Source organism: Trachurus japonicus, chromosome 15, assembly GCF_045865225.1.
Source record: "Trachurus japonicus isolate A0001 chromosome 15, Traja_1.0".
NCBI lineage: Eukaryota > Metazoa > Chordata > Actinopteri > Carangiformes > Carangidae > Trachurus > Trachurus japonicus.
This window is the reverse complement of record NC_140921.1, coordinates 23,860,004-23,878,404: the sequence shown is the minus strand read 5'-3', so window position 1 is coordinate 23,878,404 and position 18,401 is coordinate 23,860,004. Positions and strand designations below refer to the sequence as shown.

Here is an 18,401-nt window from a genome sequence, read left to right as displayed (position 1 = left end):
GCGTCATTAGTTACCTGTCAAACACTTGAATGTAAAGAATGTGAATGTGTACGTTCCTGCTGGCTTAACTGTGACATGAGAATATTATGATTAGCACTTTTCCCAAAACATGACTTTACATTAATCACAGAGGGATTTCATCAAATATTGTTGTATATTATGTCCATGCTTAGCAAATTAGTGGGAAAACTATTTTTAATATTAAATAACTTCAGTTATTGTGGACTGGCCATAGATTTTTTCTTTTCCAGGTGATTTGCACTTATTTTATATAGTGATGCATTTATGAAAATCCAGATGGTGCTTTTATCAATATCATTATTTTTATGGGGGTATTATTTGTACGTCCTGAGTGAACTGCATTGTTGCAATGGAAGGAAACAGTAATCCGGTTGAACCAGGGGGTCGCAGTGTTGTATCTCTTATCCCGGGTCAGGTACGGGCACCGGAAGCGGCACTAGGGAAAAGAGGGAATATAGTCTACGTCAAGCGCGCAGGGATACGCGTATTGATACAGGATGTGTGGTGTTTTTATTTCAAAATAAAATGTCCTTGTTCTCCGAATTAGTAATGGAAATGTCAGGAGATTGGTGTCTTGACTGCAACCAAGTCGACATGACAATATGATTTTTAGAAAATAAAATAAATTAAAACCAATTTTCTCATTAAGGACTCAAATTTCTACACACTAAAATAATCAATGGGGCAAACATTAACGTGTGAAAAATATATTTACTATTTTACTGTAATTATACTAGCCTACACTATAAAAAAAAAAGTAAAAGTAGGCTATTTCAGAAAGCTATAGCTCCAATGTTTCTTCCTGCAAAATGTGTGTTTTCGTTTTCTCATGTTATTTTCACACACAAAAATAGATGAAATGTTTATCTTCTTCGGAATTAAGCCTAATTGTTGCTTAAAAATAATAGAAATCAACACTTGACGTAAAAAGAAAAAAAAGAAAAGAAAAACATTTATTTTGAAAGTCCACACCGGAACCGACTCTTATGTGTTGCTTCACTTGACGCTGGTGTAAAAAAAAAAAAAAAAAAATCACACAGGCTGGTGGGAGGAAGCCAACTTGGAAACACCGCGGAGCGAAACTCCCTCTTGTTGAGCACTGAACTGGCCCGGCGGACGGCAGATCTGGACGCAGGCGGACGGCGGCTACACAGACCGGGTTGTAATGACCCAGCGCGGCCTGGATTCACAGCTCACCTCCGCTCCGTGAGCCACCTGGAAGTTTAAACTTCGCTGCAAACTTTCGGCGGTGCCTCTCAGTCTGGACTTCGTTAAGTCGTTTGTCCCGCCGGCCTTTCTAAAGCGAACCGTCCGTCCCACATGTTTCTGCCTTGTTCTCGCTAGTGTCCCAAAACGACCAGGTGAGCAAGGCCGTCTTGGCTTCGCCTCCCCGGGGACCTGCGCAGGTAACGGGGCTAGTTTACCTGTGCGCACACGGTGACGCACGGACCTCTTTGACGCTCCCTTTTTTCGCCTTTACGGCTCTCCCGTAGCCGCCGGAGAAGAGAGCGGGGAGCCGCGGAGCCGCGGAGCAGCCGGACGGTCATGGATGTACCAGGAGAGAGCGAGAGCCGGCGGAGGGCAGGCAGGAGGAACCCCGCGGTGATTAGCAGGAGAAAAACACCGGTGGATACGATGTTGGCCGTCAGTATTATCTGCTTCCAAGGTTGGTAACAAACTACTACTGTACCTTTCACACTCACACTGCACACAAACCTCACTTTATATCATTCACTCGGTGCTGTAATAGAAGAAAAGGCTGAACTCAGACCAGTGACTAACGCGGACCCCGACATTGACCTCCATGCTTTTCAATGGGATTTTTTTTTTTTTTTTGTGCTGTGGCTGGTTCAAGTTAGTCCGCTGCTGCTGCTGCTGCTGCTGCTGCTCTGAGAAAACAGAAACAAGAGAAACACGACCGAGGGTGAAAGTTGTGTCTGCACCCGCTTTTCTCTCATTCACCGCCTCAGAGGAACACTTTCTGTGAAGTTTATCACTATGGAGGAATTTTAAAGTACATTTTGTTTGGGGGTCACTGGGGGGAAGGGGGCACCCACCCCCTCCCTCCCATCCCCCATTTACCCCCCTTGTTTTTGGAGAGGGCGGGGGCAACAACTGCATTTTTGGGGGGTAAAACCAGCTCTCTGCCGTCAAAATGGCAGATGATTTCATCCATATTCTTTAATATGAAATTTCACAGGAGAAAAGAGGGCAGCTCCGAGTGTGTAAAAAAAAAAATCAGCTTAATACAAAATTGCACAGTTTTACTCCACGCAACAACATTCCTGTTTGCATATTACTCCAGTGACACATTAATTAAATGTCTCATGTGGAGCAGGGGAATGGGAGGATGATAGCAGGTTCCATCACTGAAGGGAGCCTTGCTCTGTCATTATGTATTCCCAGGAGTATACTACCATCTTCACACAACACATTGGATACGCCATTTTTGATTATCATATTCATAACTCTGTTTGCATGTTTGAGCTGCCTGTCTGAGCCCCGGCTCCAAGTGCTTTTATGGTGGGGTGCCATTCATATGCACGGCTGGTGAAGAGCAATGCTGCTGCCTCTGCCTGAGTGTCACCCCAGAAGAGAAGAGCTTGGGGAGGGAGGGAGGGGGGCGAGAAGAAAAATTAACACATTGTGGAAGCCTGTTAAAGTTCATCACCTCGGCTGCAGAGTGAGGGGACAGCCGGGAGAGAGGGTCCTTCCTAGTTTGTGCGAGGAATGCCGTTATCCTGCAAACGATCAGGCTCATTAAGCCGCCGCTCATCATGTCACAACTCACTCACTTTTATCTGATCACCGAAACGTAGACGAGCACAGATCGTGTTGTGCCTGAGCCTTCAACACAACCATGATAGTCAAAGTGGCTGAAACATTCCTTTAAGTTGAAGTGTGTCTGCTGCTGCTGCCCACCCGCCCCCCCTCAGTCCCCTCATGGTGCCCACTTTGGGATGAATGTTGCCTCTGTGTGCGAGCAGCAGGGGAGACCGGAGGCTGCTATGGGTTTGTGTTTATAAGATGCATGAATCGAGGCGAGCCAGGTAATGTCATGACTGCCTGGTGTTTTTAGCCAGCTTTAGAAAACCGTCCTATTTTTGAAAAAGGAAAAATAGGCTCACTGAATATGTGAAAGCACCGCAAAGGCCAAAAATGGCGGTAAGTGAGACGCTGTTTTTATTGTGGCTTTGTGCCCACATGAAGAACTCCACACCAAACACGCCATGTTTCTGCAGGGTTTGTCCAATCTGAGCGCTGTGGTCAAATATTTACCCATATATGTTTTTGTACTTGACAATAATCGCCCTGTTTTGCTGTTCCACTCTCTTGATCTGGTTTCTATTTGTAGCTCACCAGCGATGTGCTGACTGTGAAGCAGCTCTCAGAGCAGCAGATGAAAGCCACTTATGGAGTTAATGTCCATAATTTGAATGCAGCATCTCTCCCATCACGCCCCTCCTATTGCTTTCACCCTTCTTTCCCTTTTTCCCCTCTGCTTCATCAAGGGCCGACATGATTCCTGAGGTATTTGTGTGGAGAAGAAATGACCGGGCTTATTGCCAAGGTGCTGGGATGGATGTGAAATGTTTAAAGTGGAGGTGAAGCAGCCAGCCAATTTAACATAATTCATTAAATGTATTTCCAGTGTGCTTAAACTTAGACAAACTAACACATGAAACACAAGCATTTAGGAGAAAATGCGAGTTGAAAATTGCATTTTTTAGCTAGTGCGCCGCCATCTTGTCGTTCGACTGTCCGTGACGTCACGGTGTTGGTTGCCTCCGCTGGCTGACAGCCACAGACAGTGAAAGTGAAGGACATAGCTACAGACAGAGACGGTAAAACATGAAACTGTGGAGGCACTGGATTAGAACAGACACAGAGGAGACCTCTACTGTGTTGCTCCTTCTGTGAACTAGTTTTACAGTGTTAAAAACTAGAAAAAAACCCTCTTTTTTTCATTAACTGCCGCTAAATGAGCCTCCGCAGCAGCGGAGCTGTTAACAAGACTCCTCTGCTGATCTCGGAGTGATCATTTCTTACAGCATGTTTACATCCAGTCTGGATGTGGTCCAGAGGAAAATTCTGATCAACTCTTAAAGTTGATCATTCACCGGATCAACCGACAACAACCTGACGTCACTACTACTAGCTGCCACAGCCCGTCCTCCCCCGACCGGCCCACGTAATCACACCGTGATAAGCATCAGTCACCGCGGGGAGACGGGCTGGACCCTCCGCTAGTCCGCTCACACACCGAGGGATCACCCCCACACACACACACACACACACACACACAGCAGCGATCTGATGACAATGGTATTAATGTAATAGCGCCCATCACCAATAAATAAGAAGGGAAGATCTCTGATCTCATCCTCCACACACCCAGCCCTCAGCAGAAGACTATTCAAACAATATGTCTTACCTTTACAACAGGTGTCCAACACAGTCAGCAGCAGCAGTCATCCAGCTCCAGCTGTTTAATAATCCACCGATATTCCCGTTTACATGGCGTTCCTCATCTATGGCAGCCAGCGCGGTGCTTCATTCATTTACATTGTGTGGGAAAAAAAAGTTTTAGCTAACGTTAGCTTTAGCTTTAGCTTCAGCTCCTGACAGGAGAGGCTGACAGAGGAGACACTGAAGCCTCCCTGCTGCTGGTACCGAGTCCAGACCACGGTCCAGACTCCAGACAGTCCGACACACCGCGTCCGAGCCGCGCGGACCGTGTCCGTGTGGAAGTAACGTTGCACCGGGAGTAAACAACGCGGTGGAACCGGACAACACAGACCCGGTTTGATCAGAAACAACGGCTGCTGCCGCCGCAAATTTTTTTTTTTTTTCCCACACAATGTAAATGAATGAAGCACCGCGCTGGCTGCCATAGATGAGGAACGCCATGTAAACGGGAATATCGGTGGATTATTAAACAGCTGGAGCTGGAATGACTGCTGCTGCTGACTGTGTTGGACACCTGTTGTAAAGGTAAGACATATTGTTTGAATAGTCTTCTGCTGAGGGCTGGGTGTGTGGAGGATGAGATCAGAGATCTTCCCTTCTTATTTATTGGTGATGGGCGCTATTACATTAATACCATTGTCATCAGATCGCTGCTGTGTGTGTGTGTGTGTGTGTGTGTGTGTGTGTGTGTGTGTGTGTGTGTGTGTGTGTGAGTGTGTGTGTGTGTGTGTGTGTGTGAGTGTGTGTGTGTGTGTGTGTGTGTGTGTGTGTGTGTGTGTGTGTGTGTGTGTTGTGTGTGTGTGTGTGTGTGTGTGTGTGTGTGGTGTGTGTGTGTGTGTGTGTGTGTGTGTGTGTGTGTGTGTGTGTGATCCCTCGGTGTGTGAGCGGACTAGCGGAGGGTCCAGCCCGTCTCCCCGCGGTGACTGATGCTTATCACGGTGTGAACGTGGGCCGGTCGGAGGACGGGCTGTGGCAGCTAAACTGAAAACTTTCGGAGTAAAGTCAGGTTGTTGTCGGTTGATCCGGTGAATGATCAACTTTAAGAGTTGATCAGAATTTTCCTCTGGACCACATCCAGACTGGATGTAAACATGCTGTAAGAAATGATCACTCCGAGATCAGCAGAGGAGTCTTGTTAACAGCTCCGCTGCTGCGGAGGCTCATTTAGCGGCAGTTAATGAAAAAAAGAGGGTTTTTTTTCTAGTTTTTAACACTGTAAAACTAGTTGTCACAGAAGGAGCAACACAGTAGAGGTCTCCTCTGTGTCTGTTCTAATCCAGTGCCTCCACAGTTTCATGTTTTACCGTCTCTGTCTGTAGCTATGTCCTTCACTTTCACTGTCTGTGGCTGTCAGCCAGCGGAGCCAACCAACACCGTGACGTCACGGACAGTCGAACGACAAGATGGCGGCGCACTAGCTAAAAAATGCAATTTTCAACTCGCATTTTCTCCTAAATGCTTGTGTTTCATGTGTTAGTTTGTCTAAGTTTAACCACACTGGAAATACATTTAATGAATTATGTTAAATTGGCTGGCTGCTTCACCTCCACTTTAAGTAACATCCACACACACTCGTCTCTTCTCCGACTCGAACCTTTCGTCTTTGATCTGTCTCCCTCATGGTGTATCTGGAGAAGATCTGCATTTCAGGTCTCCCAGTGCATTAATAATTTGGATTCCTGTGCAAAAAAAAAAAAAAAATCTCTCCAGGATGATTTAGAGGTGTGCAGTCAAATCTTTTGATAGAATTCACACTGAACTCACATCGAAAGTCTCTACAGCAGTAGAAACCACAGTGAATGCTGTTGGGTTTGTGTAATGGGTTTATTTTCCTGACGACAACTAGACGGTATGCTGTATGAGGAATCACTCTGCTTTTGTCAGGAGGTCCTTAGCTGATGTTCAGCAGTTTCAGCCTCTGGATGTTTTGTTGACATGCCCACCTGCTGCCACTGCTTTATTTAAAATCCATATGCTTGTGCTCCTGTTAACCCCACTGTGCCCGTGTGGTGTTGAACAGCATACTGGTTCAGATTCAGTAGAGAGATGAAAGGATGACGTCTAAGCTCACGTTTGACATCCAATCTGTGAGGTGCACACTGTGGTTTACAGTCCTGACAGTAATCATCAAAATGGAAATGTAGCGCTTATAGATCTGAGTGGATTACAAGACGGGGCACTGTATGGAATTGGTATTTGTCATGCACAGCTGTTGATGCAGCCACTGTAACCTATAGTTTCATCATCTGACAGGACAATTTTAAGCATGATTACTGTCTGTTAAACATAACTTTATTTATATCTGGAACATTTTTCTTGTTTTGTTTTTAAATCCACCACACCAGTTACTTCTGATGTGTTTGTTATGTCTGTGTTGTGCAGGATGGATGGGATATTACATGAACATCCGTGCAATCCACTGAAGTTTGTGATTTTGGTTGGAGCAGAGATTTGTGGTTTTGGTGTTTCTGAAGTATAGTTTGTGCAAGTGCTGCAAGATATTTAGTTTATTTAAATATTTTAAATATCTCGTTTGGAGCCACACTGTAAAACGCCAAATTTTTCCTTGACTGTTATGTCAGACAAGGAAAAGCAGCTGCTTCTTATATTTGAGAGGAAAAATGATCAGCGTTACGGGAACAGTGAGTCACTATCTATGTTCTTGAATCCTCTGATCATCACGTTGTTGCAGCTCTAGATTGGTAATGTTATGTTGTTGTACGTTTCTGGTGTCTAATTGAAACTTAAACCTAAACTTCAAATTTATCTGATATAGTCTGATAACCCACAAAAGGCGGCCAGGACAAGACTTATCAGTGTTATTGGTTGAGAGTTTATGATTTCCAATTTACTCTAATCTCAACAGCTGATTCTTGAAAACGTCCTTTTCCATCTAGTTCTCAGAGTTCTTACACACGTCGTAAAGTTTGACTGGTCGGGCGGGTTGTGAGTCTGTGGGAGTCTCCACGGATCTTGTTACTGGTCATTTATCAGACTGTGTTTATTCAGGTTTAGGTGAAGCCTTTTGAACTCGAGTGTCATCTTTTTCAGCCATTTGGTATGTGCTGTGTTTGCTCTCGCTCCATTATCCAGGGCTCTTCTCCCAGGGGAGGATCTCCTTGCACTATCTCAGAGATCACAATCATGGCTGCCCAGCATCTCCCATTTGGGGTCCTTGTCATTTCTAAACTGATGAGTCCCCCTCATCTTCTCGGCTGCCTGTCCTCCAGCCCACGACCCTGAAATTGATCTTGGTCTGCAATGTTTGACGGTTTTTAGACTCATAAAAGGAGCCTGAAGAGAAGATACTAATCTGTCTGAACTGGAAATCTAAATCGATATTGTCTAACTTGAGATTTAGCATCTTTTTGCACCGTCTTCCTCCTGTCGGTGAAAGAGGGAACCATGGACACGCAACCGAGGGAAGAAAAGTTGCATAAGTAGGAAATTAAAAATAACGCCGCCTTCTCGCTCTAATTGTTGTTGCTGGGTTTTTTCCTATGGCTGTTGGCTAAAGAGGGGAAATGCTTTGTGTGCTTAGCGTCATTTTGTTTTCAGTTTTCTTGCCAGCATTTTTTAAAACGTGTTGATTGGAATCACCTTGAAGTTAGGGATCAGCGGTTGCCAAAAAGCACTCTCTCACTGCCCCCGGGGGACAGGTTAATGAGGAGAAGATGGATATGACACTTTATGTGATGTTGCATATTGGCGAGTACTTTCCAAGCAGTGACATTAAATATTAGGTGAGTGTATATGGAGGAGGGAAACCAGATGATCTGAGGAGGAAGGCTGACTATTCCTGCTCTTTTGTATTCAGACAAAACAAATAAGCAGAGTTGATAATAACCACTGTTCTTTGTGTGATCGATCAAGCCAGACAAACAAAGAACTTCGGAAACCGAGTCGTTCACTTTAAATGATGATTGCTGCTGCACCTAATGACCCGTGCGTTTTAGCTGCTGCGTGTATGTATGTGTGTGTGTGACAGCGTGCATGTGTGTTGGCTCATGTGTTTGTGGGGTTTAGCTGGCTCTGCTGCTGGACCCTGTGGTGTGCGATTGGAAGCGGGCCTAGTAGATCCGTCTCTTTTTCCTTCTTTCCTGTCGTAGTTGGTCTGTTGCCCCTCGCGGCTGCCAGTCTTGTCTGGAAGGATCTCTGTTGTTTATTGACTTGGTGCCTGCCTGCACAGCTCTGTCTCCTGTCTGGGCCGGGGGGGGGAGGAGTCAGCCTGCACCCCAGTCCGCCATTGCTGCTGCTGCTGCTGCTGCTGACTGTGTGGTGTTAGAGCCTTCTCAGTTACTGGTCCCAAACAATCAGATCTTCACCCTCCTCCATAGACATCTTTAAGACTCAGCTAAAAACTCATCTCTTCTCTTTGGCTTTTAATTCAGTCTCATGAGAACTTCCCATCCCATCATTCCCACTCGCTTGTTGTTTTTAATGTCTCTTTGTGTCTGTCCTGTCTTTGTTTGAATTAATTTTGTATGTAAAGCACTTTGGTCAACACCTGTTGTTTTTAGATGTGCTCTAGAAATAACATTGTCTTCTTGACTTGACATACTCCCAGCAAAGTTTGTGATTGTTTGTGATTGGTTGCTGCCATGCATCAGTGAAATACCATAAATGTCAAGACATTCAGATATAGCCATATATAGGTTATTAATCTGTTGACAGAAAGTTCATTTGGACTATGTTTTAAGCAAAATGTGTTTAACACCTCTTAAAGCAGAAGTAAGTGGTCCGGTCGTTTTCGCTAATGCTGCGTTCCAGGCAGGCTTTTGAAATCGTAAATTACAGCTTCAAGTCACAACTTACGACTTTGTAGCGTTCCAGGCAACCCACTCGTGTTTTTCCGACCTGTTTTACCGGTGAAAGTCACTATAACGGCCACTCGTAACTTCCGACCGGTGAACTCGTACCAGATCGAACTAGTACGACTTCACGGTCGGAAAAATACGAGTTTCCTTGAACGCACCACCAACAGTCCTCGTCCCTACGTCGCCACATTCACGGCGTCCCTTGGCTGCACACACAGCCCTGCATGCCGTTCTCTCTCCTCATTGGATAAAAACTGTAGGATACGATAAATGTTTTCTCCTCAGCTCAGAGCAGAGCAGAGTGACTGACAGACCCGTGTTTCAGTCCAAACACTCTATGTAAGTGATTGCTGTCGGAAGATATAACTATTTAAGACTTATATTAACACAAATATATCACTTACTTCTGCTTTAATCTTTGTGGTATAAAAGTTATAGGAGGCTTTTTTCCCCATTTTCTTCTTCTTATTATTTTTTAACAAAGCAAATAGTCATTTCACTTTGGAAGTTTTAGCAGCTTCATTGACAATAGAAATAATTTTTGCAGCCCTGCTGGTGGTGAATTTTTTTTTAAACATTTGCCATACACATGTTGAGGTCAAAATCCTCATGACCCCAACACAAGACCAGCAATACAGTTTCCCTCACATCTCATAGTTCTGTTTGAAAATGGATAAAATTGTAATCATGGTTCATATGCATCGTGCCACACAGTGTTATTATTATTATTATACCATTTGTGATACAATGCGTCTTCCCTATTGTGTTCAGTTTGTGTAGTAGATAATCAGACAGGAATGTTGGTTATTTAAATATCCATCAAGCTACTCAGATTCTTCATCACATACAGAAATCACACTTCATGCCATAAAGCAGTCATGTGTAAGTTGCCCTGTGCAGTTCCACAGTGCAATTTTGTAGATAACATCAAAGTTATAATGTAATAAATAAGTCAAGCTTCCATGTTTAATTGCCATGATCCTTCAGTAATGTGTCATAATTGTACTTTTATCAGATGCAGTCTCTAACCTTGACTCTGTCTAATCTGCTGGATCACTTTCCTGCCATTAGTGATAGCCTGTGGTCTCATGTTCACTTTTTAAAATGATGAACACAAATGTTTTTACTGCTTTGACAGATATCACCCACTCCGTAAGTTGTAAATCCTCAGGACAACTTTCCGCCCCGTAGGGCAGGTGTGAGGCCCTGTGAGGGGGGGGGGGATCGCCTTCAGAGTGAAACAAAATCCCCGTTTTGTTCCCATGTCAGCGCCGAAACATGTGCGGCGCTGCCACTGCATTCAAATGCATCTGATCGAAACGTGCAGGAATGCCTAATTTGGCTTCAGCCTAGTTCGGAGGGGAGGAGGGAAGAAAGCAAAGCAGGGCAGGAGAGGAGAAAGGCGTCTGGCATGCCATTGCATAATCCCAACAGCCATTAACTCTTTGTGTCCCGGGGCTGAATGAACTCATCATAGCAACGGCCACAGGCAGAGTGACACCGGGCAGCTCTCAATCAGTCCTCGGCTCCTCCCTGCCACACCAGCAGATTTAAACAAGCTGAAAAGGCCACTGGTGTTTAATGGGAAGGGCCTTCAACTCTGTTTGATCTCTAAATGAATGGGGTCAGCTGGCTACAACTGACCCTGGAGGGCCCATTTGGTGTTTGGTAAGAATATATTTTCTTTGCATGTCTTCTTATCTGAGCTGCTTCACTGTATCACCTGGCTGCCTTGATCTCTGTTGTGTTTGGCGGTGCTCCTCATTATGCGGTGTTTTGTCTTCCCGCTGTGGGTTGCAGCTGAGCTCAAAGGCCACAGGAGGGCAAGATCCGTCTCCATGGCAGCCCTGTACGGCGCTAACCTCCCGGTCGTGATACCTGACTAAACCTGCACGGCTGGGATTTACCGTGTGTGCGATGGAAGCAGCGTAATGTTGGACTGAGGCGGGTGGCTTTATCTTGGCAAGGGGAAGCCTGTGAATGTTTTAGAGCTTCCCAGTTCTTTTGAATTCATGCTCATACATTTTGGATGTGAACCAAGTGCCACAGTACTACTGGTGCTCTCCCAGGCGTTGGAGGAGCACAGTTGTATCTTTTCAGCTGTCGCACAAAGAAGAATGTACCTTCAGTCTATTTCTTGAAAGGATTTTCTATGAAATTGACACTGAAAGCAATGGAAGGGTGAAGGAAATGTCCTGTGTGGGTTTGAAATATCTCATTAGCAGATTTTTTTTTTTTTAGCGTGACAAAGTAATTTATGACTAAATTAGCTATGGAAAAACCCACCACTTGCTACATCTAGACTGTATACTTACCAGTCCCATGGAGTGGAAGAATCTACACAACAGCTCATTGGCGGCTTTGTTTACATCTCCAACCAGTCTCATTGATTTGCATTAACTGGCTAATCTTCCATCTTTTTATTCTCATGTGTTTCATTTTCTGCACAAAAAATACTGATAAAGTATTGTGTAATTCAAATACATCAATTGCTCTCTGAGCTTTGGCCATAAACGCTCCCTTGTAGCCTACACCATGATGCAAACACAAAGCTGCAGTGAGAACACTTTGAAGACATGATGGCATTGAGATGTTATTTTCTCATTCAGAAAATACGAAGAGTTCATTTTCAAAAGCAGATAACTCCATTAAAAAAAAAAAAATTCAAAACAATTTTTAATATTATTTACACCAGGTGATATCAGTCAAACCAAAGTTGAGTGGCTTTGACCAAGGAGATGAGACATAACAAAACAGACATAGCTCAAAAAAATAAAGCTTTATTGAAAACAACACTATGCAAAGAATAATTCAAAAGCTTCAGCTCACCTTTTTCAAAATGGCATTTATCTGCTTTTGCAAGTGAACTCTTTAGGCAGCTAGCTGGAAAGCTGGTAACTATCTTGTTAACACCGAGGCATGTGTGTGTTACACACAGGCATCATGTCTTTGTTTTTTGTTTTTTTTGCTTATTATGAAACTCCACTGCCTCTGGTATGCTGAAACTATGTGATTATCATTTGGAGGCTTTGTAACTGGTGAAGTAAAAAGAATTGAAGTGTCCATCACCAGCAGCTGATTTTTTAATTAGAGAAGCAGTCCAATGACCCAGAGAGTAATTCATTTATCCCTTCATTTGCTTACTCACAGTGGATGCTCGATAGACACATTAGCTGTGATCGTAGAACTGCTGAGCTGTGTGAGTGTTGTCCACTGTAAGCTGATGTTAACATGTTTACAAGTTCATTTATCTTTGATCTTTTCTCCTCTTATACAGTTAGACGTCCTAGTCTCTCCTCAGCTCCTCTGCTCGTTCTGTTTATTGGTCGCATTTTCACTCGGTGAAACCTCTGCTGACCTGAGGTCTGTTAAACAGCCTTGTTTGACGACTACTACACATGTCTCCAGCAACCAGTGCACTCAGCAGCATTGGTACATCATGGCCCGCATTGTTCTGTATTAGCAGACAGTAATTACCACAGCAAAGAGGGAAGTTCATTACGCAGCCAGCATCGTTATGTTCTGTGGTTTTAATTATGTTAAACTCTCTCAGCAGCCTCCCCAGCCTCATCCTCATCTCTGCTGCTGCTGCCATCCTCGCTCTATCTCACCCTCCTCAGCTCCTTTTCACTTTGTTCGTTCCACTTTCGCAAACTATGCCAACTACCGAATCCCTTTAAACTCCATCCTCCTCTCCGCTGTCCTCTATGTGAACCTCCCCCTGTGTGTGCATTAAAGCAGACTTCAGTGTATTTTTAATCAGATCTGACAGAGGGATGGCACAGCGCAGGCAGAATCACTGAATAAGTCTGCTGCACGAGGAGGTTTTTGGGGTAAAACAGCACCTCTTTTCTCAGCGTTCGGGTAGCGAGTCTCTGGATGGGGAGGCAGCTGAAATGAGCTCACACTTGTGTTATATTCTGCCAGACAGCTTCTGTGGGAAAGTTGTAGTTAAATCCAAACAGATTGTCTTGCTGTCCCACGTCTCTGTATAGTGCTGCTGACACAAAGACTTCTGTTTTTTCTCTCTCTCAGGATCAGGATTGTAGATCCTGTGCACATTTCTGACCAAAACGCCCCCACAGCTCTTTTTGTTCAATTTCCAGCTAGGTGTCATGTCAAGAAAAAAATGTGTCCGCTAGTTTGTTTGGTGAATTGTTTTCACCAGTGCAACAAGAGGTCAGAGTTTAGTCCAGTAACATCTGCTACATGAAGGTGCTTCCTGTTTGTCTTCCATTATTCCCTCCATCCTTCCACCCTACTGTAGCTGTTATTTGGGAGATTGATATGACGTATCTGGCTGCTCTTGGTGATTTATGAAAACCCCATTTTATTGTGTGTTGTATGATATATTTGTTGGAAACTTAGTCTGGCTGTTTAAGGCATTGAAAACGATTCAGTGGAATTTTAGGACTTCATGGTCTACAAACGGGTTTTTGAAAGGATTTTCTTCTCTGCCAAGAATAAAAGTCTTGAGGGGCAAACTTGATCTCTGTGTTTTTTAGGGATTTTTGTGCATGAAAATGGTCTAGTGTAAAGATACCGAATATCTGCACTGTCTGGAAAACACCCACTCTAATGCTAAATATGGGTAAAAGTTGTCTGCAGATGAATCAGTGGTAGGATACTTTGGGAGATGACAACGCTTGAGTATATCTCTTCCTCATCTGTAGAATTACAAACTTGCTTCATTACGAGCGTAAACAAGGTCTGAGATAATGATCTCTTTTAAATGAATCTGTCCCGCAGCATTTTAGAGTAGACACAAATAAACAGCATCCCTGCCAACATCAGGAGAAGATTATGATGTTGTTTACAAACTGCAATTATTGATAATTAAAATGGTTCCAGTTATTTTTTTGGATTAATTGACAGTACATTTTGTCTGTAAAATGCCAGTAGAGAAAATCATTAGTCCCCAACCTTCCACAGGACCTCAGATCTCTTGTCTAGTCCGACAAGCAATGCCGACCCAGTGACATCCCATGTACTGTCATGTAAGGATGAAGAAAAGCATTGAGTTCTCACACTGGAAGCCTGAAGCTGAGAATAATGAGCATTAATGAGCACATTTGCTGAAGAAAAAACCCCCCAATCATTTCTAATAATGTGTTTGATATTCTGAATGGATTTGCTGTGGATCAACAAGTCATTCATTGCGGCTGTAAAAAATTGCTGCAGCGTATTAGAGCATTCAGTCCTGCACATTGATTTGTGCACGGGTGTGTAGCGCAGCAGTGGCAGAAATTACGGCCAGAACAAATTATTCCTGGCGGACGTTATTTCAGCTCATCAGTCGTCTGTGGGCGAAATGAAAAGTTAATTTCGTACACTCGCTGTTATCAGTATCAGCCATTACCAGCATCAGTCAACAATATCAGAATTTGCCCACAAAGGTTGACGCCCGCGGAGGAGCAACATAATGCAACATAATACACGCCACCACAATAGGCTGCTCTGTGCAGGTGCAGCCAGCGAACACGGCCGTGTTGGTCGGGGAGCACAGGGCAGCGTTTCCTGTACTTATCTGCCGAGGTGACGACAGATAGAAATGCCAGTGTTGTGTCTGACCATTGACAATGGTCCCAGCCCCCCCTTCTGTGCCACATAGCAGAGGAAGTACATGTTTTGTTGCTGCCGCTTCCTCCTGGCGTTACGTCAGAGCAAATGAGGATCAGCGCGGCCAGCGTCCCCTCAGAGCTTTCACCACCGCTTTGTGTCCCCCATCCAGGTTAGGACCCAGACAGAGGGCCACGTTCCTGTCTTTCCTCACCGTCAACCATGTGGCTGAGAGTCTCAGCTCTGTTTATGTGTATGTGTGTGTGTGTGTGTGTGGTCACAATGGGGGGGTTAAAGGCTGCGATCTCCCCGAGGGTCTGGACAACAGCCGTGGCAGGAGAAGGCTGGCAGCTGTTTGGCTGTTGACTTCCTGTGGTGCAGAAGACTGTGGCTGAAAACACGAGGGCTTTTGTGGCCTCTGGAATCTAAAGAATACGTAAACGCAGACTAACACCACACACCAAAGGCCATTTATGTAGGCTCATGTGTTAGTATGGTGTACACATGTGGCTTAAGCACCTGTGGCAACATATCTATATCTGTATTTTCTAGCTTGATACAGTGTGTCCTGGTTTCATCTATAGAAAAGCTCTCTGTGCAGCTAAAAGACCATTTGCAGTTGAACAAACTGGACCCACTGCTCCTTTCTTTAATCCCTCTTGCTCTCTTGTCATACATGACTGATGGTTAAATTTAAGTGAGTTCATGACTCCATGAAAACTGGAAAACTAAAACCAAATGTACGTACTGTCTTGTAGACTTTTTTTTGCATCTGGCAACACGCAAAATAAAGCTTCATCCAGGGGGGAGTTTCATCTGTCGGATTTATCTGAATTGGGTTCTGGCACGATCGGCCCTACTTGGTAATTAGTTTCAGTGTCTTGACATTTTCTGTAACTTTCCCGAAATCTTGACAACCTGACATTCACACCCACTTCATGCTACAGTTAGCCCAGTGTGTGTCGGTGGAAGAGCTGGCAGGGTCGGACAACAGTTTGCAACACTATGGACGGTTTCCAAGGAAGAGTGACTGAAAATACCATCGAGTGTGACCGTGCAGAGCAACACTTTTGTCCTTTTTAACATGGTTGGATGAGACGAACAAGTTCTCAAATTACCCATGTTGCATTGCACTATTATATCACTTCCCCCCCCTGTCCTCGCCTCCTTCTCTGTATCTGGCGCTCTCTGTCTTTTGGAAAAACCTGCTCCCCCATTATTCAGAGATGGAGCTGTGTATTTCTGCCTGTTGCATTTTTGCAACATGACTTCACCAGGCCTCTTTCATCTCTCTGCGGATGGTTTCCAGGCAGACGTCTTACTCTGCCTTTGTGCGCGCTCTCTCTCGTACTGTCATCTTGGAAGCAAGTGAAGAAAAGGTTGCAGTGAAAGCTACACCCCTGCCTTCCCTGCAACCTCACAGGTCCGTCTTAAAATGAGGTCAGATGACACACGAGCCGCGGGTGCACCTCTCACTTCCTCCCTCTCCTTTTGTATTCCTCCCTCGTGCTGTTTGAACACTCACAACATGGTGGTGTGTTTTTAGTAGAGGAAAACTACTCTGTGACTGTGGAGCAGCAAGCTCTGTGCACTTCGATGTAAAAAAAGAAATAAAAGAGGTTGAGGAATCCCGCTGTCTGCTTTCAGAAAAAATACCATGTTCGAACTGTACGCGTCTCAAGTGACAATCAAAAACGCCTTACTGCATTCTTGACATGCAGATGTCAAAAGGAAGGAAATGTGTGTCAAACTGTCACTGTCGCGTGTTGCTTTTTGGATATCAGCAGTGATTATGAACACCGCCCCGTTTCACTGAAGTCATTCACTCCAGAAGAAGCCGTTACACTTTAATTTGATTCTCTTAAATCATGAAGAGCGTGAACATGTCTGCATCCTGATGAAAACAGCGCTTATGCTGACATCAGCGCCACTCACTAGAAAAGTCGTGAGGTTTCCAGCCAGCCGGGCTACTCTTGACAACACCTCGCGGGAAAAGAGGCCAGTCATGAATTAAACAAGCTCCTCTATTCAGAGACACCCGCACAAATGTTTCTCATCTGCTTCAAGAGCCAGAGTTGGATGTCCTGCAGCTTTTCCTCCTCCCCTCCTCCTTTGTTTGATCTTTTTTTTTTTTTTTTTTTTTGTCTGGCAATGTAACTGTTTCTGAAACTCTGTGGCTGTTCAAAAGGCATTAAACATGAGCGAGTTCCCCCAGTGCAAGGAAACGGTGAGAGGTGTTCACAGAATATGCTGAGTGTATTAAAGCCATACAACGGGCCCGAGCCTCCCAGAGCTGTTGGCCCCGCCACCCCATTTCCCTCTGTAAACACTCACATTCACAAACTCGCACTCCCATTAGTTTTCTTTTTTCCGAAAGATGTTTTACTTTGAAGTCACCATTTAGGATTCTCTTAACTCTGTGCATTTCCCTAAGTCACTACTTTGGACCTTAATTTTCTGGTAAGTGGCTGGTTTGCTTTGGAAATATGAATATATTACGTAAATGTCTATGGAAAGCCAAGTGCACTTGGGCTTTGTTTTTATGTCTGGTGAGACCACATTTGGCCGACTATGAATAACTGTAAAATGCCCAGGATGGTGTCATCATAAAGTTCACGTCTTTATTATGTTTCCCTTTTGAGGTTTAAGTGAGAAAATATCAGAGAAGGCACAAACATGAGCTTGAAAACAGTAGAGTTCAGCTCAGGAGAGACCGAGTTTTCAGTGTTTTCAATCAACGGTCTCACAGCGGTTGAAGGACCCCTGAACTGATCAGTGAAAACGTCTGACAGTCACAAATCCACATCTACACGTTGGACGTGAGCCTTCCTTTGCCTTCTGTCGTCGTCACAGCTGGAAATCAGGAGTGAAAGGTTTGGCTGCAGCCTGTATTTCAAAGTAACATTTATTGCTTTTGGTGGTTTGGTCCATAAAAAAAGGGGACAGTGGTTTACTGTGCTTCTAAAAATGTCCTAATGAAGACTTTAATCTCAGACGGGAGTATGGGTAATTTGGGCAGCTGGAGGACATCAGACCATGAGGGAAGGAGGCCAGAGGGTCAGAGCGAAGACCTGCTCGGGTTTCCGTACAGATGGACTCTTAACAAGCAGCGACCTGATTGGAAGTGAGGAAGAGACGCAGGTTTTAAGCCACTACAGATGGAAGTGTGAGCTCCCCAGTGGAACTCCGTCAGCTTTAAAAGTATAATGGATGATTATGTGTCGGGGTCACACCGAGGAACCATTAGCTTCAGATACACTTTTTTTTCCCCACAAATGGCTCCTTATTAGCTGCATTTTTGACAGTATACGGTAGGTACTTAAATAGATTACCTACAGGCTTTTACAATGCAGCTTCTCATTGCCAGCTGTGTCCCGATGATCAGATGTGATTATACCTACGCTGCTTTCGCACAGAAGTTTTCTTGAGGCACAGTGATTGAGTTTTTCAGGATCAGAAGAAATGAACGTGCGCGTACATCCTGACTGTGTGTGTTTGGGGAGAAGTCTGCTCTTCCAGTTTCTCCAGACGTGC

The 18,401-nt window shown here is 44.5% G+C and overlaps 1 protein-coding gene across 1 annotated transcript in view; it reads left to right on the top strand.

The window, feature by feature from the left end:
• Window positions 1–1,112: 1,112 nt before the first annotated feature.
• The window catches only part of ptk7b (protein tyrosine kinase 7b), an 80,099-nt gene continuing 62,810 nt past the window's right edge, over window positions 1,113–18,401 (top strand). The window contains exons 1-2 of the mRNA XM_085800641.1: window positions 1,113–1,382; window positions 1,515–1,687. Coding sequence (XP_085656767.1) covers window positions 1,567–1,687 — 121 coding nt within the window. The 5' untranslated portion in view covers window positions 1,113–1,382; window positions 1,515–1,566. The remainder of the gene's footprint in view (window positions 1,383–1,514; window positions 1,688–18,401) is intronic.